This window comes from Aspergillus oryzae, chromosome 5, assembly GCF_000184455.2.
Source record: "Aspergillus oryzae RIB40 DNA, chromosome 5".
Taxonomy (NCBI): domain Eukaryota; kingdom Fungi; phylum Ascomycota; class Eurotiomycetes; order Eurotiales; family Aspergillaceae; genus Aspergillus; species Aspergillus oryzae.
Genome location: NC_036439.1, coordinates 1,129,196 through 1,152,128, shown reverse-complemented (window position 1 = coordinate 1,152,128; position 22,933 = coordinate 1,129,196). Strand labels below are relative to the sequence as shown.

The 22,933-nt window shown below is 47.3% G+C and overlaps 12 protein-coding genes across 12 annotated transcripts; 6 read left to right on the top strand and 6 right to left on the bottom strand.

Annotated features, from left to right (window-relative positions):
- Nucleotides 1–847: 847 nt before the first annotated feature.
- AO090701000454 (uncharacterized protein) lies at nt 848–3,387 on the top strand (the record flags this gene model as incomplete). The annotated part of the gene is made up of 5 exons (XM_023237308.1): nt 848–1,047; nt 1,112–2,218; nt 2,299–2,670; nt 2,725–2,942; nt 3,059–3,387. The coding sequence occupies 5 exons, from the start codon at nt 848–850 to the stop codon at nt 3,385–3,387; spliced, it is 2,226 nt and encodes a 741-aa protein (XP_023092143.1).
- Nucleotides 3,388–3,899: 512 nt separating this feature from the next.
- On the top strand, nt 3,900–7,829 carry AO090701000455 (NAD(P)/FAD-dependent oxidoreductase; the record flags this gene model as incomplete). The annotated part of the gene is made up of 7 exons (XM_023237307.1): nt 3,900–4,530; nt 4,582–4,916; nt 4,989–5,329; nt 5,389–5,536; nt 5,592–5,696; nt 7,433–7,660; nt 7,809–7,829. 7 exons carry the CDS (start codon nt 3,900–3,902, stop codon nt 7,827–7,829), a joined length of 1,809 nt encoding a protein of 602 aa, XP_023092144.1.
- Nucleotides 7,830–8,214: 385 nt separating this feature from the next.
- On the bottom strand, nt 8,215–9,890 carry AO090701000456 (uncharacterized protein; the record flags this gene model as incomplete). The annotated part of the gene is made up of 5 exons (XM_023237306.1): nt 8,215–8,411; nt 8,438–8,723; nt 8,787–9,338; nt 9,383–9,641; nt 9,703–9,890. The coding sequence occupies 5 exons, from the start codon at nt 9,888–9,890 to the stop codon at nt 8,215–8,217; spliced, it is 1,482 nt and encodes a 493-aa protein (XP_023092145.1).
- Nucleotides 9,891–10,338: 448 nt separating this feature from the next.
- AO090701000457 (uncharacterized protein) lies at nt 10,339–11,414 on the top strand (the record flags this gene model as incomplete). The annotated part of the gene is made up of 3 exons (XM_023237304.1): nt 10,339–10,654; nt 10,709–10,786; nt 10,852–11,414. 3 exons carry the CDS (start codon nt 10,339–10,341, stop codon nt 11,412–11,414), a joined length of 957 nt encoding a protein of 318 aa, XP_023092146.1.
- A 60-nt stretch (nt 11,415–11,474) lies between these two features.
- AO090701000458 (uncharacterized protein) lies at nt 11,475–12,053 on the bottom strand (the record flags this gene model as incomplete). Its single annotated transcript, XM_023237303.1, has 2 exons — nt 11,475–11,487; nt 11,557–12,053. 2 exons carry the CDS (start codon nt 12,051–12,053, stop codon nt 11,475–11,477), a joined length of 510 nt encoding a protein of 169 aa, XP_023092147.1.
- Nucleotides 12,054–12,264: 211 nt separating this feature from the next.
- AO090701000459 (fungal specific transcription factor domain-containing protein) lies at nt 12,265–12,808 on the bottom strand (the record flags this gene model as incomplete). Its single annotated transcript, XM_001823250.3, has 2 exons — nt 12,265–12,523; nt 12,576–12,808. 2 exons carry the CDS (start codon nt 12,806–12,808, stop codon nt 12,265–12,267), a joined length of 492 nt encoding a protein of 163 aa, XP_001823302.3.
- A 476-nt stretch (nt 12,809–13,284) lies between these two features.
- Nucleotides 13,285–13,762, bottom strand: AO090701000460 (uncharacterized protein; the record flags this gene model as incomplete). The annotated part of the gene is made up of 3 exons (XM_023237302.1): nt 13,285–13,375; nt 13,411–13,467; nt 13,524–13,762. 3 exons carry the CDS (start codon nt 13,760–13,762, stop codon nt 13,285–13,287), a joined length of 387 nt encoding a protein of 128 aa, XP_023092148.1.
- Nucleotides 13,763–14,877: 1,115 nt separating this feature from the next.
- On the top strand, nt 14,878–15,831 carry AO090701000461 (class II aldolase/adducin family protein; the record flags this gene model as incomplete). Its single annotated transcript, XM_001823252.1, has 2 exons — nt 14,878–15,163; nt 15,227–15,831. The coding sequence occupies 2 exons, from the start codon at nt 14,878–14,880 to the stop codon at nt 15,829–15,831; spliced, it is 891 nt and encodes a 296-aa protein (XP_001823304.1).
- Nucleotides 15,832–16,611: 780 nt separating this feature from the next.
- AO090701000462 (class II fructose-bisphosphate aldolase) lies at nt 16,612–17,609 on the top strand (the record flags this gene model as incomplete). Its single annotated transcript, XM_001823253.1, has 3 exons — nt 16,612–16,700; nt 16,775–17,284; nt 17,345–17,609. 3 exons carry the CDS (start codon nt 16,612–16,614, stop codon nt 17,607–17,609), a joined length of 864 nt encoding a protein of 287 aa, XP_001823305.1.
- A 723-nt stretch (nt 17,610–18,332) lies between these two features.
- Nucleotides 18,333–19,216, top strand: AO090701000463 (SDR family NAD(P)-dependent oxidoreductase; the record flags this gene model as incomplete). Its single annotated transcript, XM_001823254.1, has 2 exons — nt 18,333–18,694; nt 18,757–19,216. The coding sequence occupies 2 exons, from the start codon at nt 18,333–18,335 to the stop codon at nt 19,214–19,216; spliced, it is 822 nt and encodes a 273-aa protein (XP_001823306.1).
- A 138-nt stretch (nt 19,217–19,354) lies between these two features.
- Nucleotides 19,355–20,547, bottom strand: AO090701000464 (uncharacterized protein; the record flags this gene model as incomplete). The annotated part of the gene is made up of 2 exons (XM_023237301.1): nt 19,355–19,362; nt 19,431–20,547. The coding sequence occupies 2 exons, from the start codon at nt 20,545–20,547 to the stop codon at nt 19,355–19,357; spliced, it is 1,125 nt and encodes a 374-aa protein (XP_023092149.1).
- Nucleotides 20,548–21,754: 1,207 nt separating this feature from the next.
- AO090701000465 (uncharacterized protein) lies at nt 21,755–22,344 on the bottom strand (the record flags this gene model as incomplete). The annotated part of the gene is given in 4 exon segments (XM_023237300.1): nt 21,755–21,775; nt 21,793–21,957; nt 22,043–22,168; nt 22,228–22,344. 4 exon segments carry the CDS (start codon nt 22,342–22,344, stop codon nt 21,755–21,757), a joined length of 429 nt encoding a protein of 142 aa, XP_023092150.1.
- Nucleotides 22,345–22,933: the final 589 nt, after the last annotated feature.

Genomic DNA, 22,933 nt, shown 5'->3' with positions numbered 1-22,933 from the left:
GTGTATCATACCGTGGAAAAAGAGGACTACATTCTTCGCCTTCCTTGGACCAATCCACAGTAGCCGAGTTGAGTTGTCAGCAGGCAGAACATCTACTGCATGAGTAGCCCCATTGGACGACACCCATGCATTATAGGTGTCAATCGTGGATGGAAGAATGGCCTGAAGCTCGTCTGGGGGAGTGTTGTCCATCAAAGCTCCAACGAAACCATTCCATATGGATAGCCCAAGAGGCAGCTTTTTTAATAATGCCCTAACAATGGCCCCGGGGATTCTGAATGCTGCGCTTGGCAAAATCCGGAATAAGAGGGTAAAAAGGAAAGAAAATTTCCTGTATGCTGCCGGTTTGTGCGTCATTCTTTTAGTTGTTCACAATTTGAGATAGAGTCAGGCGGTGATTTAGAAGACCTTCCATACGCGGTATTCATAGGGATAAAAGACAAGTAAGCCGACCGTAGCCTCGGCTTTCAGACATATGGGATGTCCCTGCCTCGGACTCAACATGATGCCAGAGGGTTGCCCAGCCATATCAAAAGAGGCCCAAGGTCAGGTGTTCAGCAATGAACTGGCTCCTCGACATCCACAGTCAGTCTGCCCACGGAAGGAATCCGGTCAATGCCTACACCTCTCATTGATGACTTTGACCTAGCCGAAATACGTATTGTTATTGGCCGGGATAAGCGTATAGACCCACAATATGGTGAAAATGTGGAGACAAGACCGGAACGGACCCGTGCTTAGCAACAACGCCTTGTAAAGCAATTTAACTCCTCTCCGCAAGGTTGACACCTCACGAGTTGATTACTCTGCGCTGCTAATCGAACACTCGGGTTTCCATACCCACAAGATGCCTCTTAAAGCTGTCGACGAGGGGAAAAGGCGATCTAGAACACGCTCCAAGATCGCCTTGGCGTGTAACTCGTGTAGGGAGAAGAAGATCCGCTGTGACGGAACAAAGCCCATATGTGGACCATGCGTGAGGCGTTCATATCGGAATGATCAGTGTGTCTATAACCCGGAAAACTCCCGGTCCACAAGCAGGGACGAGTAAGTCTACTCTACATGCATACGCCGGCATAGATGATGACCTCCTTCTTCTAATGCATACTAGATACCTCCATGCTCTTCATCAGCGAATCAAAGACTTGGAAGATATCTGTTCAAGGGCCGGGGTAGTTGTCCACAATCCCTCAACTCCACAAAGTGGACTGCCCCTTGACTCCACCGGACACGGCGAGACGCCACCACAAGGGGCCAGCTTGTCCTCCGCTCCCCGCCATTCAGAACATGAATCTATGGGGCAGAATCCGACCCCTGTAACGTCCAATACCAGGCTGGCTCCGGCGTGCATACTGCCAGGCACTCAAGGTGAACATGACAACAGCCACACTAGGTCGGCAGAAGAAGATGCTACAGATATCTATGAATCTCCATTATTTGATGAGGGCGAAGGCCACATAGCGGGTATGGGCCAAATCATCCTGTCAGGGGCAGGAAGTGAAGAGCAACGGGGGTCCACCCGACTCCAATACTATGGCACTTCATCGACGGCCTCTCTCATGCGTTTTGCATGGCAAAGGATGCCCTCGCGGCCAGCAGGCACTTCAGCCGAAACACGATACAGCAGGCTTCAGGACACATCCGACAACTACGGGATCGATGATTTTTTGTTACCGCCGCGAGCGTTTGCAGATCAACTTGTAAAACACTTTTTCGATAAAGTCTTTAATCTCTACCCGTTTTTCCACCGTCCGTCCTTCGAAGCGGCCTATCGGAATCTCTGGCGCGCAGAGGACGAGCCAATCATCGCAGCTCCTACGGTTTTACAGGTTGGACTGGGCTCGAGCGCGGAGTCGGGACCTAAATCCATCGTGTTCCAGTGTGCCCTGAATTTGATCTTTGCTTTAGGCTGTCAGTTTGCAGACATTGCCCCAGAAGAAGCTGAGGCTGTCGCAAACTCTTTCTTCCTTCGAGCAAAGAAATTCATCGGGCTCGATTTCTTGGACATCAACACCCTCGGCGTGGTGCAGACTTTACTGATCACAGCACTTTTTCTGCAGAGCTCTCCGTATCCTAGCCGTTGCTGGCATTCTGTCGGGAACGCCTGCAGGGTGGCCGTCGTCCTCGGACTGCATAGATCAGATATTCTCGCTACATTATCACCGTTGGAGTCTGAAATTCGTAGGCGGACGTGGCATGGATGCGTGATGATGGACATGTAAGAACCTGAGTTCCCTATTTTGTCTTTATATGATGCTAAGGTATAGTCTGCAGCACGTTGAGTATGACATATGGTAGACCAAGCATGACCTCACACCTGGCCCCTGTTCCCAGACCAGACGGTTTGAAAACATATGAACGTCAAGAAGGGGGCGAGGAACCTTCCTTGATGGCATTTTACAACGAGTCGATCAAGCTGTATGATATATTGGACATCATTCTAGCAGACATATACCAAGCTTGGTCTGGCCGGCTACGCCGGGATCAGCTCCAAACCTCAAACATGAACCTTGGGAGCCTCGATATTGTCCTCAGAGTCGAGAAGGAGCTGGCCTTTTTCGAAGCGAACCTTCCTCCTTTCCTGAAGTGGATCTCCGGACCACCTGAAGGACTTTCTTGTCCGGAATCGAACACAGCCATTTCCCAGCAAAGGAATGTATTACGTGCCAGGTGCGCTTCCTGTCGTTAGAGTCTAGCTGCATACCTGCTCATTAGTTTGTACAGATATATCCATCTTCATCTTCTCCTATACCGCCCGATCTTCACCCAACTCTATTCGAACCGAAACTCCTCATGTGGGCTAGAGATGCAAAGACCCCTCTATTCTTCCATGTTTAGCAAATGCGCGACCGCATGTGTGACGACCGCTATCGACCTCACGCACCTAGTCCAAGAGACCTATCAGACGAAAGCCACTGATGCATGGTGGTACAACGGGTTCTGTGAGCTGTCATTTGAACCCATTTTTGCTGTGTCTGGATGCTGATTCATTCATCACTAGACGTCTCAACCGCAGCTATAGTCCTTCTAATGGCCATGTCCGCTCCGTCAATGATAGATCAATCTACTCTGGGTAAAACACGGGATGCTTGGAAAGAGGCCATAAGTATTCTGGAGTCGATGACTACATTTTGCCGCTCTGCCACCAACACTCTCCAATTTCTGCAGGCTGCTTATCATCAAGCAGTTCCCAATGGTCAACAACAGGTAGTTGTAGAGGGTGATGCCTCACAGATCCATCAAACCAGTAACTCATGTGATCTTCCGAATAGCGGTCCAACCCAAATCTCCACTTTCGACTGGGAGGAATTCGCGGAGAGCATGGTACCTGGATTAGATGATTTGGGGTTCTTGACGGAGTTCAACTTTCATGGCGCCTTAGAATGAGGTAAGACGAGGTTGTTTAGGCTAATCTGCGAGAGAATTTGGCTCGAAAGTTGGGCCACAGCATGACCACAACCAACATACCTCTAAATAACCTGATATTTCTGTAAGATAGGCCGATGCACAGAGCTCCTTGGAGAGCAATTTGTGAAATATAACATGCTAATATTTGTGATTTGTTTGTAGAAAGCTAAGAAAAGGCCTCGTGGCTTGGATATCTCAGATTTAGCTATTTAGCCTTGTCCACCCTTTGCCCCTTGGGCCTGTCCCAGCCCACAATATCAGCCCCACGAATCTAGTCCACCAAGCCGAAAGTTACATAGCGAGCCCGGAAGTTCTTGTGATCATGCACATGTCGTGCCTCGCTTCGGGTGCATCCGTCGGCACGGAATGAATCCGACATAGTTTGCTTTGATATTCAAGAACGACTAGTGATGTCTCATACTTAAGTCAAAAATGCCGTCTGGATTAGAAGGAACAAGATCTTCATCATTCAATTCTCATCGCTGTCTGAAATGGCTTCCAAGTCTACCGACGTTCCCACCTACAGCCAGATAGCCTGTGTTGGCGCCGGGTTATCAGCTGTGGCACTGGGCGCGACGCTGCAGAGATGGTATGGGCTGGAGGACATTCAGTTCTTCGAGCGACATCCCACAAGTGGCGGAACGTGGTACATCAACAGTTATCCAGGTGACCGAGGATCTGCACTCTCTCACTTCAGCATTCAAACTAACATACTCGTAGGATGCGGCTGCGATGTGCCGAGTGCTCTTTACAGTTTTTCCTTTGCCCCAAACCCCAACTGGACAAAGCTTATGCCTTCAAACAAAGAGATCAAAGAGTATATCGATGATGTGGTGGATACCTATAACCTCCTCCCGAAAATGTCCTTCGAGACGGAAGTTGTCCGCACTGTTTGGAGAGAGGATGCAAACCGCTGGCTTCTTTACTTGCGGGAGTTGAAGACGGGACGCGAGTATACCCACGAATGGCAGATTCTCTTTGCAGCTACGGGTCAACTGGTCGAGCCGCGCCCATGTGAGATACCTGGTGCGTCGGATTTCCGAGGCAGCATATTCCATTCAGCACGGTGGGATCACAGCGTCGATCTCAATGGAAAGAATGTTGTGGTGATTGGAAATGGGTGTATGTAATTGCAATCTGAGGTACTCGAGAGTTTTTCTGACAGGCCTTCAGGTACTGCTGCACAAATTGTGCCAGCTCTCGCCAACAGCGGACAAGTGAAGTCTCTCACGCAGATTGTCCGTACAAAGCACTGGATATTCCCAGCCCCCAACTTTACCTATCCCAAGGTGCTACAGTGGATCTTCCGTTATGTCCCACTTGCCATGAGACTCCACAGACTCCACATATTTCTGGTTGCAGAGAATGATTTTCGCCTGTTTCCGATGACCAAGGGTGCAGCTAGACTGCGGGAGAAGAGACGGAAACAAGTCGAGAAGTACATGCGGGAAGCGAGCCCGCGTAAATACCATGATCTGCTTATACCAGACTTTGATGTTGGATGCAAGGTATGTCTGCGGCCATCCCTTCTTTGTGAAATGAGTTGTAGGAGAAATGATCAGTACTCATTGGACTCTTAGAGGCGAATCTTCGACCCTGGCTACCTTGAATCACTACACCAGGACAATGTCCTTCTGACGGACGCGAAGACCGAAAGAATAACTGAAGAAGGAATAGAGACCGACAAAGGCTTCATCCCAGCTGACGTGATCGTCCTCGCTACAGGTTTCCAAACCAATAAATTTATTCCGTACATGGATGTTGTTGGGCGGAACGGCGAGACCGTCTCTAAACACTGGGGCAGATACGGAGGTCCTGCGGCCTACAATTGCTCTGCACTGAATGGATTCCCAAACTTCTTCATACTCCTTGGCCCTAACGCCGCGACCGGTCACACGTCCGCCATGATGGCTGCAGAGAAGTCGGTTGCCTGTCCATTCCATCTCTTCTACCCTTCGCTTTACTAATCATTTCAATCAGCTCTATAAACTATGCCCTCCGTATCCTCAAGCCAGTTCTGGATGGTGATGCCTCCTCTGTTGAGGTCACTGCCAAAGCTGAGCATGATTACGCGTACTGGGTACAGGACGCACTGAGTAAACGTGTTTGGAACGCTGGCTGTGTGTCGGTAAGTATGTCCAGTCACTGCCGTTTGCTGTATTTTAGCTAAGAAGTACGTATAGTGGTATCTCAACGACCAGAAATGGAACTCCATGTCTTATCCATGGACTCAAGGCCACTATTGGTGGAGAAGTCTATTTCCCACATGGTCTGACTGGACTATCAAGGTTCGACAACCAAGCTGCATGCCGTCTGACCAACATGCCCATACTGATTGTTAATAGAAAGCTTTGAAGCCGGCAAAACGTTCGTCGTCCCGAGTCCTGCTATTGGCCCTTTTCTGCATTGGAATTCTGGGGGCTATATAAGTTTGTGATACTCGAAACGTCTCTCTTGAAGATGTCAGGAGTTATTGCACCGCAGCGCTATCCAAACTGCAGAACAAGTAGACGAGCCTGGCATCGCACAGTTACTACCCGTTGTTCAACAGAGCAGTGTACATTGTAGAACTTTCTGTATAGTCAAGAAATCTCCAATCTACTTTTCCTTTATACATTTATCTATTTTGCAATGCGTAAGTTATGTGTATTCAAGTAAGCAGGTGCCTCAACTCGAAACACTAGAGGTCTTTCTGTCTATCAAGAGATTTGGTCACGACCAGGTACTCAGGGCAACAATAGAAATGTACTTCATGTTTGAGCCTAGTAGATAAATCTCTGTGTGTCAGTACCAAGAGTTCACAGCCATTACTGGAGCTATCAATAACAGACGTTGACATTCGTACCGACAGATTGAAAGGGTACAACATTTGGACGATCGACTTCAACACGCCATGCATTGAGCCCAACCTCGGGTAATCGGCAATCGAATAAATTCGATCTCAGAACCATTGGGGATACTGTGTAGAATCTACCCGGCCGGAACGTTCCGCCTGTATCCTATAATGTCACAGTCGGGTAGCTTCCGGGCCTGGAAAGTCTAGAGAAGGGAGGAAAGTTCTATCTACTATTTCGCGTCCGCGGACTCTAGTCATGTATAAGAGGTATGGCTAGATTCTTCTCCTGCCAATTGAGTTCTGTTCGCCTCCAACTCTTGAGTATGACTATGATGCTTCCCCGCGAAGGCCTTTATATTGACCCCATCGTCAAGATTCTACGGAAGACGATTCTCCATCCGATTTTCACTTTGACATGCCTTTACTTCGTTAAGTCAAGCGCTTGTGCGCAATATGACAAACCCGCTCAACTGATCGCAGGCACAAGTGTCCTCCTGTGGCTTAACGATTGGTTAAGTGCCAAAAGCCGGAACAATTGGGTCATAGATGATAGTTGGGATTGGAAGAAAGAGCTCGTCGTCGTGACTGGAGGGAGTGGCGGCATTGGTGGTGGAGTTGCGCAGCGTCTCGCGACTATGGGGGCTCGGGTTGTCGTTTTGGATATTATCCCCTTGAGCTATGAGCCTGGTGAGTAGAAACCTTCAAAAAGCCTGATTTCTGCTAATACAAGTTTAAGGAAATGACCGCATCATATATTACAGGTGCGATCTCAGCGATGAGAAAGAGATCGCAGCCATTTGTGAGAAGATCAAATCAGAAATCGGCCATCCAACAGTTCTTGGTCAGTGAAGGAACACAAATAAAAACCAATGTTTGATTCTTTGGCTGATAGTTGTAGTCAACAATGCTGGTCTATCTCGTGGCCAGACAGTGGTCGAGGGCTCCTACAGTGACAACATCATAACCCTGAAGACCAACCTTCTGGCACCTTTCCTACTCTCAAAAGAATTCCTTCCATCTATGGTCCGGCAGAATCACGGCCACATTGTCAATGTTGCGTCGATGAGTGCTTATATTCCACCGCCAGGCATTGCGGATTATGCCGCGTCGAAAGCTGGTTTGATTGCGTTCCACGAGGTATATCTCAAGTGTCTGCTTTCATCCCGATTGTTTAACTGATTCTCGTAGTGTCTTGGTCAAGAGCTGCGAGCTCAGAATGCGCTCAAAGTCCGTACTTCACTTGCAGTGCTGAGCTTTACCAAGACGCCCTTGTTCAGAGGAGAGACCAACCAGTCCCACTTCTTCATGCCGCTTTTGCATGTTGATACGGTCGTGGACGCCATCGTGGACACACTTGACAGTGGACTTAGCCGGACTATTTTCCTCCCGGGTATCTTTAGTCTTCTTGCAGGCTTGGTAAGTCGTTCCTTCATGGGCAAGAAATTGTCACGACTGCTGACAGACTACACAGCGAGGAGCCCCTGATTGGGCGCAGAATTTGATTCGTGGTGGTACCAAATCTCTGAAAGTTGAATTCAAGGGGCGCCAGAAGATTGATCCGCAGACCGGAAGACTTGTTGCTTAAGGGCTCGAGTTTAGTAACGCTCAATACCCAATGAATCTTTGTCCTGTTCATGAGACTCGCCTCTTCTGGTTCGTGATTCTTGTATGCCTGTCATACTATCGGCAGGAATTCAAAGTCCTACTGTCGGTGAAACCACCTTTCTGTTGAGAATTTAATACCTAGGCGAGCTAAAAGATGTCATTAATGTTACTTGAAACCATGACTCGTGCATTGGGAATTGCTTTCGCTACGTAGATCATGTCTAAGGATATGGTACTGGAACGATCAGCGCTTCAATGACACGGGAAATACCTCGTCGAGTAGATACTTTACACATGTATAAAGCTATTGAAAGTTCATATATGAAGGGCCCAATCAGTGCCTTGAGGCACCTAGCAACAATTTACTACCAAGAAAATTTGTAAATCGCATATCGGAATCCCCTTCGGAGCTGTCTTGCAGTGTCAATATCAACGCCTTCAACAATGGCTAGTTGGCGCAGTTTGTCCAGTTCAGGCTCAGGCAATACTGCATTCCCATTTTTAAATCTTGCCAACAACTTGTTCTCGCGGACCAAAAGAAACCGCAGCCACAATGCTTGTCCTGCGGCAATAATTTGATGCCGGCACTTATGCCAAATGCCGTCCGGTAATACGGTGCTTCGCTGGAAGAATATGTTGAGGGTGTCCAGATCGAAGCTGAGTTTCCCAAACCATTAATGATTGCAATAGCCGGGGCCCTTTTAGCAGGAGGTCGAGGGATTGAGGTCGCAATCCAGGTGAACAGTGTACTGTTCATGGCGAAGACAAAAATGACAAGGAAGAATGAGAAATATTTGGGACCGAATCCATCCACTGCCACAAAGATTATGAAGCCGGCGATTGTGAGGGGGATCGGGTACATAAAAAACCTTATCTCATATAAATTGGTTAGAAACAGTTTTGATCATTAGGCTTGTATTATGCGACGGGGGATGACTCTACCAGAATCGCTCTCCAACCGGTCAGGCAAAGCTCCATGCACGTAGCTCCAGAAGGTCATGAAGATATAGGGAGGTGCTACCAGTAGCAAAGAGATAATATGACTGTAACCTATGGTAGCCGTCAATGTAGGGAAAAAGCTTTGAAAGTCGGCGGCACCGGTAATGGCCATATAGGTAAAAGCCAGGATCCAGGTCTTGATGTCGGTGACCGCCAACTTGAGGCCCTTGAGCTGGGACATCGCGCTCGCTTCACCGACGTCCGCATCTGCTGCATCAAGAGCCATCTGTCGATTGGCCACTGACTTTTCCCCTTCGGTTAGAAGACGACATGTCTGAGGAAATTCTGGCAAAAAGAATAACACAATAATTCCAAAAAACATCGTGATAGAGCCCTCAATTACATAGAGCCATTGCCACGCGGCTAACCCTCGCTTTCCCGATAGTCCATTGAGGATACCCGCGGCAATCTGGTTACCAAAAGCTCCAGATATCAAGGAGCCAGAATAGAAGATGGCCATTCGCAGATTTAGTTCATCCTTTTTGTACCACTTTGACAGATAGAATAGAACCCAGCCATAAATGGTGCTTTGACAAGGCCAAGCATAAATCGACAGGCAACTATTACCCCGAAGTTGGTGCATTGGGAAGTCAAAGTTGCGACCAGACCCCAGCTGAGAACGAAGAAACCGAGATAGAGGGAGGGGCGGCCGAAATAGTTCAACAAGAGGTTCGAGGAAACTTGAGCAAGAATGTAGCTGATATACATAACTGAAAGACCAATTTCGTACTGGTCCCCTCTAAGACTGAGGTCGGTCTCGAGGCCTTGAAGCCTTGCTGAGACATAGTTGTTTCTGTTTCACCTCCCAGTCAATGTCTACTATGCATAGGATGAGGCAAGAATGCCATCCCTACCTATCCATATAGTTCATCAGATAGACCAGTATCACCAGTGGCAAGATATGAAGATCCATTCGACAAACCAGACGCTTCTCAATGATTCGTTCCTCATGGGTAAGGTATTGGGGACTGATTGACTCTTCGTGCCATGTTTGGATGTCTTTGGAGAGTCGGGACGGAAATTGAGGATCTTCTTCATTCATATTGTTCCTGGAAAGGTATTATAACCCAAAGAAAGCGATACAAAAGCTTTTTTCACGCTTCAACCCAGAACATTTAGGTCATGAGCGCCTCTTTAAGCGCTCAAAGTCTCTACAGTGAGAAGCCCTGGACGCGTATACTCCGCCGCTGGCGCAGTCACCCCATGGGGTAATTCCCGCTCTATGGAGACATAAAAAAGCTTGTCTAGGGGTCACTGTATGCTAAGCCCTAGATCATGACTGATAGCCATGTTCTTCAGAAATCACTGGCGGAAAAGGCGTGCGGAAAAGAAAGATTTTCCTAAGTCCGCCGACATTTCCGGGGAAAGGCACTTGAATTCCGGAAAATAACATTTCCGACGGATATCTTTTAATATAAAGAATCCGCTAAATCCCCTGTTCTTCCACTCTCTTCCACTAGGGATTACCTCGTTTGGTCGATTTACGAGCAATGACGCCTGCTTTCGAAGATCTCCCATTGGCCCCAGAAGGGCCACCAGGAAATGCTTGGGGCAGATTCGGAGATCAGGATGAACTGGGCACATTGAACTTAATCACACCGGACACTATTGTTCGTGCAGCAAAGGAGATCCAGACTGGCGTACGCATATCGCTCGACTGGCCTTTAAGTAAGCCGTCACATCCGAGTTTCGGCAGAAAAGGCTTTCAGCAAGAGATTGTGCATAGGAGCCCGAATTGCATTAACGACGACATCTTGACTTTCAATACACAAGGTTCCAGTCAGTGGGATGGTTTTAGGCACTATGGTAAGAATGATTTTATTCGCTCAACTGTATTCAATTACTGATCGGTGGTCACAGCGCATCAAAAGTCTCGTCGGTTCTATAACAATGTAACGCAAGAGCAAATAGAATCTTCTGATATAATTGGTCTACACAGTAAGTTATTGTACAGAAGGCCACACATTTACCTGACACAACACACTAACCTTCACAATTATTAGCTGTTGTGGAAGCAGGAGGAATAACTGGTCGTGGCGTGCTCCTTGACTACGCTCAGTGGGCGACTACCAAGAACCTTGAGATCCAGCCTCTATCATCGACCCCAATCACGGTCGAAAGTCTCGAAGCCATGGTTAAGGATTTCCAAATCGAGATTCACCCAGGGGATATCTTACTCATTCGCAGTGGATTCACCGCAGCGTACAATGAATTGAATGAGCAAGAAAGAATAAACCTCGCACAGCGACCGTCTCCGGATTTCATTGGGGTGGAGGCAACCGAGAATATGCTACGATGGCTCTGGAAGTACCAGTTTGGAGCAGTGGCCGGGGATGCGCCTAGCTTCGAGCGAGCACCGATTCGCGGTCCTCATGCGGATCCTCGGTACAACCTACACGAATGGGTACTTGCCGGCTGGGGCTGTCCGATTGGAGAGCTGTTTGACCTCGAGCGGCTGTCCCAACATTGTAGGGCAACCGGGAGATATACCTTCTTTCTCTCAAGTGTGCCACTCAAGGTGCCCGGTGGCGTGGCCAGCCCTCCAAATGCAATTGCTGTATTCTAGAAGGTCGAATCATCTAATAGGATTGCAGCATTGAAACTTGCTGTAACGTGTGAAGGCAATTTATATAAAACCACTGCGTATTACTTAGTGACTACTATTGAAACTATGTATGAAGAACTTTAGCCAGTAATACAAAACTCACGCCTGCGGTCCAGGCTTTGTAAGCTTATCGGCCACGAAGAATTGCAGTGGGTCGACATGATTAAATGGTGAGGCATCAAAGCCAATATTCATGATGAAATCTAAGTCATCGCCATTGACGATGTCTGCAAGTTCACCCTGCTCAGAAGCCTCATTTAGCGTCCGCTGTGAAATGATTAATGAGAAAAGGCTTACCAGATCGGGAGCCGGGGCTTCTTCAATGTTGTCCATTACGCCTTGGGCATCCTCCCATTCTTCACGTGGTTCCACCTGTGGGTAGAGAGAGCCTGATGGCGTATTTTGGTGTTCTGCGGTGACGGATGCATTGACATTACTGGGGATGGTGATCGTCCTATCATTGGCACCCGAAGTGCTAAGCCTGGTCCTGGATGATCTGAATGCCCGCTGCGCAATAGCCCTTGTATCCTTCACAAGCAACACAAATGATATTGTCAATAGCCAATGGAAGAGCACGGTCTGGTCATATTTACGAGCCATGAAAAACTTACTTCAAGTAACATTTGAGTATGTTTATTCATGCTGTTGTCGAGCTTCCGATGGCCCTCTATCGCCCGTTCCAGGACATTTTCAATAACGGCACGGTTTTCAATCTCGGGGTATAAGGTGAGATACACGGTCAAGATTGAGATAGCGCAGAAGGTAAAGTAAGACGTTGTCTTGGCAGATAGTCGAATTAGTTACTCAAATATCAATCCAAGAACAGAATTAATAACCAAGACAAATGGAGATGGTATACCCAAAATACTGAGTTGTATGTAACATCCTCTTTGATATCTGCGGCGAACAACGCCATTTGTAATGCGGCATGTATACATTTCTGTACCGGTGGTGCTGGGGTTAAGGAGAGCCGATCGTGAAAATTTGCTTGAAGGAACTCGTCCAACAAGTGCCCTCGGTAGAGCTGCATTGATGTGAAATAGAAGGCAGCACGGATAGTGCGTTGTTGTCTATGGGGAATTATTAAGAAGTTGCCCAGGACACCAGAGACCTTTTGAATACCTTTTGAATATCCAGGGGACATCATAAAAGACTTCGCTCTCATTCTGGCCTAATTGTTCTTCCGGGTTCAAGAATCTTGGTCTTTCATCTAACCACTTGCTGAGCTGTGCTTCAATTTGGGAAGTCGACTCATCTCGGGCGACCTTGTCGTGCTTCTTAGAGCCATAGAGCTTCCTAAGCACTTGTGTTGTGATCTGAGCAAGCCTGTATATTGAGACTAATATAAGCCGCATTAATCTAATATAATAGTAGGGGTGTGCTGACTTTATGTGTGCGACGATTCCAGGGACGGTCTTGGCTTCATGAGGATCGTCTATACCAGGCGAGGATGACACCGCAGCCTCTGGGTACGGTATCGTGATGTCGTCGTCGTTTATCATCATGGGACGCCCAAGAGCGGCAGAGAGGTATCTCAATACTTCTGTCAACCTATATATGCTTGGAAGCTCTTGGGAACGGCTTACCGGTCCATAGTATACAATGACCAAAACATACCCCTGCGGGTAAACTCCTCTAGACCATTGGAGCCTGTGGCTTTGGCTTTATGGAAACCGACTATCTGACCAAGACGCACAGCAGTCCCTACTGCTAGCCAAGCACAGTTAAAAATGTTGACTGCTAGCAGAAATTGACACTATGTGCTGTTAGTACTCCTGACCAGACTTTGTGGCACATTGTTATACACTTACTTTAAGGCAGTGTGCTTGCATCACCAGAATCGAGGGAGGGAACATGGATGCTGTCTTCTCCAGCCTTGATTGTGCGGCCTCGTAGAGCCGCGAGCTTTGTGAGAATTAGCACTGTTAGACAGAATAAACCAAGAAGAGAGCATTACGCTTTAGTCTTATACTCGAAAATGTCGCGACTGTGCAAAGAAGGGTACCAAATGCACCTGGGTACATCAATCAGCTTTTATGATAGCCCAAACATGGGTTGAATATGGTTCACCCAACGGCGAGGATCAAGAAGATAACCGCCATACTGGCATCATCCTGCAGGAAGCTTTCATCCTCGGAGTAGAGCTTCCCGAGAAATTCATTGCTCTGACTTCGAGGAATATAGCGATACGTCGCACATGAGTGACTATGAAAACAATCAATGTACTCCTCTGCCAGACCACGGTCCAGGGGAATAAGAGATGTTTTCAACGGATGTTCGCTAAGAACCTCTTCTGCCGGGCGGGACATATTTCGTGGTAAGGAATGGCCCATAGATTTAAGATGACTGTATACCCGACTGAGGAATGTGTGTGTACTCGCATCCCCTGTCCGGCCGAATGAGCAAGAAAGATCAATGAGTGAAGGACCTCATGAACTAAACAAAGCATACCTTTATCGTCATCCTCTGGTTGTTGTTGTCCTTGTGTTCCCTGCGGACGCGCTCCATTGGTGCGTACCGGCTGCTGTCTTTCTCTGGGAGACGCACTCCTTTCCTACTCAAGAAAAGGCGTTGGCAAAGCCAAACAGATGATAATGGAATATTCGAGTAACGGGAATACTGACATGCCTTTTTCGCTTTTGAACACGATTATATGAGCTTTGATATGCACAGTCTACCCGTTGGGGATTGGCAAATCTTAGCGTTCCCACCCACAGCACCTATGCAATTAATTGCTTATGCACACGGAACGTACCGAGTCCCATAGATACGCAACGATAGCAGGGCTGCAAAGGGTGTTAGCATGCATCGCTGATGTGTTTGTGAAAAGCCTCAGTACCTCTAACCCGTCGCATTTACATTTTCTCCTCTTGCATTCATCGCACGCACGAGTCACATACTTTTTGGGGGGCTTCTGCGCCCGGTTGGGCAGAATTCCGCTCCTAGGGGATTCTGCGCCACCTGCCATATCTGTAGATAGTAGAGTGGGTGTGAATATATATCTGGATAATCTGGACAGGAAACGGAAAAGGTGGGGACTTGGCTGTTGAGATTACTCGCTTCGGAAAAGGTGTTGACGTCTACGTATTCTACACAGTGCAGAGGCATGGCACGTGCGCGGAAAAGCCCTCGACCCCGCAGCTTCTCCAAATTCCGTGGAGAATTTATTTCGGCGTTGGAAATGCTCGGCATGGTTTACAACGATCGCCGAGGGTGTAGTGTAATAGCTGCTCAAGTGGGCTGCTTAGACTAGAGTGCGGGGTCTCAGCCTGCGTTTACCCCAGACTTTATAAAAATCAATACACATGGAGAGGTTCTCCGGTCTAGACATTCTTGTTTGATCATCCTAGCTGTAGCCTGTTAATCAAATACTATTCAATTTGTCCATCTTCTTTAGAATCAACTACCCATAAGATCCTTCACCATGGCGCCGTCGGTGGTTGGAAATGACCCTATCCAACAGAAGACCCCCTGCGCCACTCCCGATAGCAAACGTGCAACCCCACCCCAGCTGCAAGTGCTTGGGAAGACTAAGGATGGCAGGGATCTGAAAATCAGAAGCTATCCCAAGTTTGATACACTTGAAGAAGAGCGATTATACCGCAAGCAGCACTTAGCAGCAGCCTTCCGAGTCTTTGCAGACCGTGGCTTCGATGAAGGCGTCGCGGGGCATATTTCTGTTCGAGACCCAATTCTTACCGACCATTTCTGTAAGCCACTACTATATGTTGTAATGAACGGCTTCTCGACATAATTACTAACGAACCGTCCAGGGATTAATCCCCTTTCAGCTCACTTCTCCCTGATCAAAGTGTCTGATCTGATCTTGGTAGATGAGGATGGCTTAGTGGTTGAAGGCGACGAGCCCATCAATGCCCCAGCATTTGCTATCCACTCCGAGATCCATAAGGCTCGGCCCGACGTCCATGCAGCTTGCCACGCCCACAGCGTTGCTGGAAAGGCATTCGCGGCTTTTGGTCGGGAGCTCGATATGATAACACAGGATGCTCTCCGCTTCTACAAGAGCCACGGTGTATACCGGGATTTTAGGGGTGTCGTCCTAGATCGAGAAGAGGGACAGCGCATAGCCAAGGCTCTGGGTCAGGGCAAAGCTGCTATTCTCCAGAACCATGGTTTACTGACCGTGGGTCAGAGTGTTGACGAGGCAGCATTCTGGTACATGAGTCTCGACAAGACGTGTCATGCCCAGTTATTAGCGGATGCAGCATCTGCAGCAGGTTATAAGAAAATTATTATCGATGATGATGAGGCTGCTTACGCAGCACTTCAGGTGGGCGGTCCCGAGAAGGGCTGGCTGGCATTCCAACCGTATTACGATGAGCAGCTTGCCAAAACCAATGGCAACTTTCTTCTTTAATAAGTTTTGATTTCCAATGTATGAGCAATAATGCAGATCTTTTTGTACATAAAACTATATTTCTGCTCTCCTTTAAGCTAATTGAAAGTTCCTTTTTATATTTGTGTAATTGGACATGATCCTATACTTCTAACTGCTATCCTTGATACTGATAGTATTGATGGACATTGTAGGCACAGTGCCTATTTGTTTACGAACAAGCAAAGAATAGCGCTAGAGCCATTGCGACTAAACAATGGCTCCCAAGTCATAACATGTTACTACAATTCCCAGGAGACGGGCTTTAGATGTAGAGACCAAAACCCAGTGTTGTAGAGAACGTCGAGGCAGAGTGTCTCACCGAATATATTAAGCTAAATAGAATGGTGGTGATATTCAAGGCAACGTCGTCATCGCTATACTGGTATTGGGACTTTTGTCTGTTAGTCGGATAAGTCTTCGTAAAATACGTATATATATCGACTCGACGGGTGGTGGATATGTAATTCTGGTGTTATCTATCCATGTTCTCCTCACTTAACCATCCCCACTGTCTGTGCGTGGGCCGAAGAACCGTCCAATTTCCGGTTCGATTTCCGTTCCGCTCGAGATTTTCCGTGCAACGCATGGGAGGAACTACAAAGCTGCCATAGACCTGGGGTAATACGTCCTGGTTTAAAGCCGTAGAGGCTATTTATGTTGCATCGCATCAATGGCCAGCATTCAATCCCTAATTTATTCAGGTTAGACCTCCAATTTGTTTTCTGTCTCGAGCTTTCTCCTGATACACGACCTGACACTATGGTCAATCCATCAATTGCAAGCAACCGTACTCATTGCATTCTACATGCAGCGAAGGAGGGCAAATATGCCGTTGGTGCGTACAACTGGTATGCATGCCATGTTCTTGCAAGATAGCGCTAGATTGAGATCCACCTAGCTGATCCATTCGAACCCTCCACAGCTACAATGGTGACGGTGTGATGGCTGTTATTCGTGCTGCAGAGGCCAAAGGATCAACGGCTATTATTCAGCTTTTCCCCTGGACCCTGCATTTCCAAGGCCCCGAGTTTGTCCATTATGTAGTCAACTCTGCCCATGCCGCCTCGGTCCCCATTGCAGTGCATCTTGACCATTGCATCAAGCCCGAGGACGTGGAATTAGCCCTGACTCTCCCTTTCGATTCTATCATGATTGACGGTTCCGCTATGGAAGAGGCGGAGAATGTTGCAATCTGTGCACGGAATATCAAGCGGGCACACGAGCTGGGAATTTCTATTGAGGTAGAGATGGGGCGGATAGAGGGCGGCGAGGATGGCCTGCCCAACGTGGACCTAGGGACCATCTTTACAAAACCCGAGGATGCTAAACGGTTTATGGAAGCGACTGGTGCCGACTTCCTTGCTCCAAGCTTCGGCAACGTTTATGGAGGCTACGGAGACGGGGGCGCTGAAAGGTCGTGGGACTTAACTCTGTAAGTCGGCCTGGCCAGCATTTTGTGGATTTGCTCTAACCCTAAGTTTATATTTACTAGTCTCAGGAAGATTGCGAAGACTGTCGAGCAGCCACTTGTGCTGCACGGAACACATCCAGTTGAGAATGAACTGTTCCTCAAGGCAATTGACTGTGGGGTTTCGAAGATCAACGTCAATCGAACAGTGCGCGATGATTATACAAAGTTCGTCGCCGAGAATGCTGGCAAATTAGAGTTGACAGTGCTTAAGGTCCAGGCTGTCGACATTTACACCAAGTCTGTCCAGCGCGTTATGGACCTTTTCGGATCTTCTGGCAAAGCATAACTGACCCAAACTCGATAATCCTCCTATACAAGGAAAACGTTGTGGAAATAACATAGAATATATTAAGAATATAATTCCTTCATTCGAATGATTATTTGTAACTATTATTAAAATATTGCCTTTATCTGTTCATAACGTTTCTGTCGTTGGTTGCTGAAGTGTATCTGCAAGCCCAGGAAGCTTCGACCTTGACTAGGACCTTGTGCCTTGTGCACGCTACCTTGACGCTTCCGGTGACCTTTAAAAAGCGATCTGCTCCGGTGAAGACGATATCCTCGCTGAAATTTTCACTTTGTCAACCTGGGTAGTGTTTTACCTCCAAAATAACCATTGTAAAATAACAGTTGCGAACGGTGAACATATAATCCTCACCATTCAATCGATCTGCCGCTTGATCTTTTACAATATTGTTTTTATATCCACGGAATCATGCCTCGTATATTGTAGTCACCTAGCAATACGTTGAGTCGAGGTGGTGACCGAATTATCCTTTCCGCGGAATTTTGCCAGAAATTCCGACACATTTGGGAACCACCAGCTGGCGGAGAAGACGGACTTTTACCTGCCACAGGAGTGATTTATGGCATATATCTGTTTGCAAATTTTCTTATTATACCTAAATTACCTTGGCCCTTGTTGTAAGAATGCTTATATATAATGTCCACCCCATCCGTCGATATGCCGCAATATTTCTATTGATTACAACAATATATCTACCAAGTCATGACAGATCACATTGGTACATTCCCCGAGCTCAAGGGCAAGGTTGCCCTCGTCACTGGCATTGGCCAAATGGGCGATCCTCAAATGTGGGGAAATGGTGCTGCAACAGCACGAGTGTTAAGTCGCAACGGTGCCAAAATATTTGGTTGCGATCTACAACTCGAGTCTGCCTTGCACACTAAAAAGCGTCTTGAGGCCGAGGGCGGCGTGTGTGAGGTAACAACAGCGAATGTTACATCTTCTGAAGATGTGAAGCGCATGGTCGAGGTGTGTGTCGCGAAGTTTGGTCGTATCGATATCCTGATCAACAATGTTGGCCGCTCAGAGCCAGGTGGGCCTGCCGAGATGACAGAGAAAGTCTGGTAAGTATATACAGCAAGCGATGTGGAATATGAAACAGTGTTTCTGATGCTCTAAGTCACAGGGATGCCCAGACTGATATAAATCTGAAATCTGTCTATCTTTCCTGCCACGAAGTCCTCCCGATCATGGAAAAGCAGGGCGGTGGTGCCATTGTTAATGTGGCCTCGATTGCCGGAATTCGTTATATTGGCAAACCCCAGGTTGCATACTCCGCCGCCAAGTCCGCTGTTATCCAGTTCACCAAAGCTACCGCTGTCATCTACGCTAATCGTAACATTCGGCTTAACGTGGTTGTGCCAGGGCTGATGCACACGCCATTGGTCAGTTATCTTGCAGACAAGTACGCAGGTGGGGATCTAGAAGGATTCATCGCGAAAAGGAACAAGGCAGTGCCAATGGGTCGCATGGGTGACTCCTTCGACGTTGCTAACTGTGCTGCTTTCCTGCTCTCGGACTCTGCTCGCTACATCACCGGGCAGAAGATTGTTGTTGATGGAGGTATTACCTCTTCTACTGGTTGAACATCTGTAATTTCACGAGGCATAGATCGATCAAATAAAGTTAATCTGTTGAAGATATGTAGTTTGGAACTCATATATCTAACACTGTGAGGCTCGTTCGCAGCCCAACTGTCTACATTGGAGCTGTCCGACGTAACTTCAAAAGTCTGTTCAGTGAAGAAGTTGCAGCTGGGGCCTTATAACATTTTGAGTTAACTTGGCCTTTTTATCATACCCACTGGAACTACCTCAACCAACCCGTACCCGGAAATAGGGTGTTCCCCGCGGGTGCCAGACACGGTAATGTATCCTTCATAGGTTCCAATAGTTCCTTCCTTATCGCATAGCTCCTGGTCATTGCGAACACTCGATAGTTCCATCATGGTTCCGTCTACTAGAGCCACGACCCAGTCAAGAGAATAAGTGGCTTTAGAACAGGATGAAGTCCATTGGCGGCTTGACGGTTTGAATTCACTGACAGCAAGTACTTGGTGGATTCCTGGCTTATCCCTGACCGTGGCGAATTGGGACCGCTGTCCATCAAAGGTATCCCACACCCAGATAGACATTGTCCTCTGGCCTAAGTGTACTTGAAACCATGTCCAGTTCGATTTCGCCGGCCCATCCATTGGGACGATCGGCCACATGAATTGGCGGTCATACCAGGTCGAAGAGCTAGCAGAGTCAATAGTGAGAAACTTCCTGTTGACAGTAAAATGGCCATCTGTAACTCCACCAGGCATTGACCATTCAAACGTGATCTCATTGCCGAACGGGAATGTCCCAGTGCCTCCATTCAAGATAACGGGAGCCGACAACTGAAAGGTGAGGTTAAACTCAACGCGCTCAGTGAGACACCAAATACGCATCTGGTCCAGAGGATTGACTGGATCGCTAGACACAAATCCAAAGTATTTCGTAGCGAGGCCAGGTAGCCCATTCTGCACCTGCGCCGCCCTACTAGATCCGTTGTGTATCCAGCTAACTTGATGGTAATATGCTGTGTCATTGATATCCAGGATAGAGGCACGCAGTAGAGCTGTAGAGACATCCTGGCCTTGCAAAAGGACGTGGGAAATGATCAAGTAGTCGTTGCCATCTGACGCATGGACGAAAGATGATGACCACCACGAATTGGCTGCTGTTGGATTGACGGTTTGCGAAGTCGCGAGGTCTTGAGTTAGCTGGATGGGCCTGGTCTGAAGGAGGATCGTTAGTACCGTTGGATGTTCAATATGGCAGCCATTCCTTACCAAGCGTTCGTATTGCAAGCCACCCTTTTCAGGTCCGAAGCTGAAGACACCTGCAACGAGAGCAGAAAGAAGAGTAAGTGCCACCATTAGATTGTGCATCATGAAAGAGCAGGGCGCGGAGCCAAAGAAGAATGCTAATTGTGACTCTACGCGGATGCTTGGGGGTTTTTTTATGCTGTGAAGGTAGTCGGATGCCTTGCATTGGACTTATATCCGCGGATCGCTTAGGCTTACGGTCATACAGCTATCGCTCGTCTGGTTTTAAATACCTGGATCTGGCGGTGGCTTCTTTGTCAATATTCACCGGATGACCCACCACGAGCGCAAGAAAAAGTGAAAGAGTTTCCGTCTGATATTCGGCTCACTGAGGACATTGAGTTGAATGGAACGTGTCTATCAGCACCAATCAAAATACATATTTTAGACAGCACGTTGAAACTTTGAGATAGAAGACCAGCATTCTTCGGGTTAATATACAGTCACACTTTCTTTGTGTAGCTGCAGTCCGGACATAGGCCCACAACAATCAAAGTGTACAAGCAACCCTGGCTTGTCTTTTCTTGTGCATAGCATAGGTTAGAGCAGGCATAAGACTTGATGTCATATCACATGACTTGGTAGATACGATTCTTTGGATATGTCGCCGCCTTTCAAGCCTCACCTGAAAGTTTTCTATGTCACAACCAGATGTTCTCCACAAGAACCTTGGATGTCACGTCGCCAAGTGCCGAGATATTAAACCAAGTCTTCGTAAGGCTAAAGAACGTTTAGCTCAATAGGGATTGTCGCATATTAACCACTCCTATCAGCTTAATAGTAGAAGATAAAATCTATATCAGTACTCCCTTAGGGGATCAGACCCTCTTGAACTGAGAGCAGTACTATTAAATTTCAATATGGCAGGCCAGTTGCACTTGGGTAGAAAACTAATAGAGTGGACCATTTGTGGCCAATCCTTCCATATTCTCCACATTCAAAATCCCTTATCAACTGATCTTTTCACTCCGCAAAGACCCAGGGTCAGACCCAAACATATTCAGCATGGGCTGTTGTAGTGGCAGAGATTGGGGTGGTATCCATAAATTGTAGGATGCAAAGAAACAGAGTAGTTAGTAACGAGGTGATATTGATGACAGGCGTGGTATTCACACGATCGTCTGGCGCATTCCATGACTTAATTATTATGGATTAAAAGAGCAAAAGCCATAGTAGACATCGTCGTTGTTCACGACCTCCTGGATGCGCTCCTGACAGGAAGGCATATTGTCATATACAAGCTGGCCAACCCGCTAGGCAAATTCCAGAATTAGCCCTGTTGCTTGAAAACCTGCAGTGTAGACTTACCTGCCACACATTGTTATGAAAACTGTTTTCGGGGTAAAACTGGTCGTCTAGCCACCCGGGAGAGTAAGAACTGCGGTCCAACGCGTGGCCTTCAATATGTGTTTCCCATGGTTCCAAGACATCATTATCATTATATTTGTTGTAATGATCAAAAAAGGGTTTCTCCTGGGATAGCAACTAATAGTGAAGATTACGGTGGTTAGTCCACTTGGTTTTTCCTCACCAGCAGATATACTATGATGGTTCTCACCTCTTCCAACTTTGTGACAATCTGGTCCGCATCCTCATTGTTTACCGGCTCCTTAACCAGCTCCTCAAGATCGTCCGCAATGTGAGCAACGGTCTTAATAGCCCACTCTAAGTTTTCATAAACCTCCTAGCATTGGTTTGTGAGTTGCTATGATCAATATCAGTATCTTGGGCTGTAGTGCTTACATTATAATGTTTTTTATTTGATTCGATATCAGTGATTTTCTGGATGGAGGGAACGGCAAGATCCTTCCAGGCCTCGATAGAGTTCTGAATGGCTTTGAGGATTTGCGAGTCAACCATGTTGTAGAATTGGATATATTGGGTTGGGGTCAGAAAAAAGTATGCGAAAGGTTGGTTGTGGACAATTGACTGCCTATTAATAACCAGGTCGGGGCTTTCAGCCAGCCTCAGCTATGACATCATGTCAGTTTAGCTGTTGTGTCCACATTACTATGTAAAGTAAGAATCGTCAATTGATGGAGGGGTTTGTTGTCAAATTTTCAGCTCCGATGTACTAAACTCTCCCGAGGCGCTCAGCTACTCCACAACAGCTGGATTGAATACTTGATTGATCTACAGAATTTTTGATGGGTCCTGAGTCCTGACCGCTTCCTATTCTGGTCGCTAAGAAGCCATTCAGATGTGACAGCCTTTCAATATCATTTATTGGCGCTATCTATCAAGAATTCTCAGCCTGGGGAAAGAAACAGAATTAGGTGCGGGGCGCCTGCAAAAGTAAAAATAACATTGCTTAGGTAATCCCCGATTCGTGACCTGATTGGTCATCAGAAATGATATCTGACTTGAAGTCCTGCGAACCGTCAACATCAGATAACTTTTATTAGGCAACTCTTTTCTTCTTGGAGCCTTGCTAGCAGCATGTGGGCGG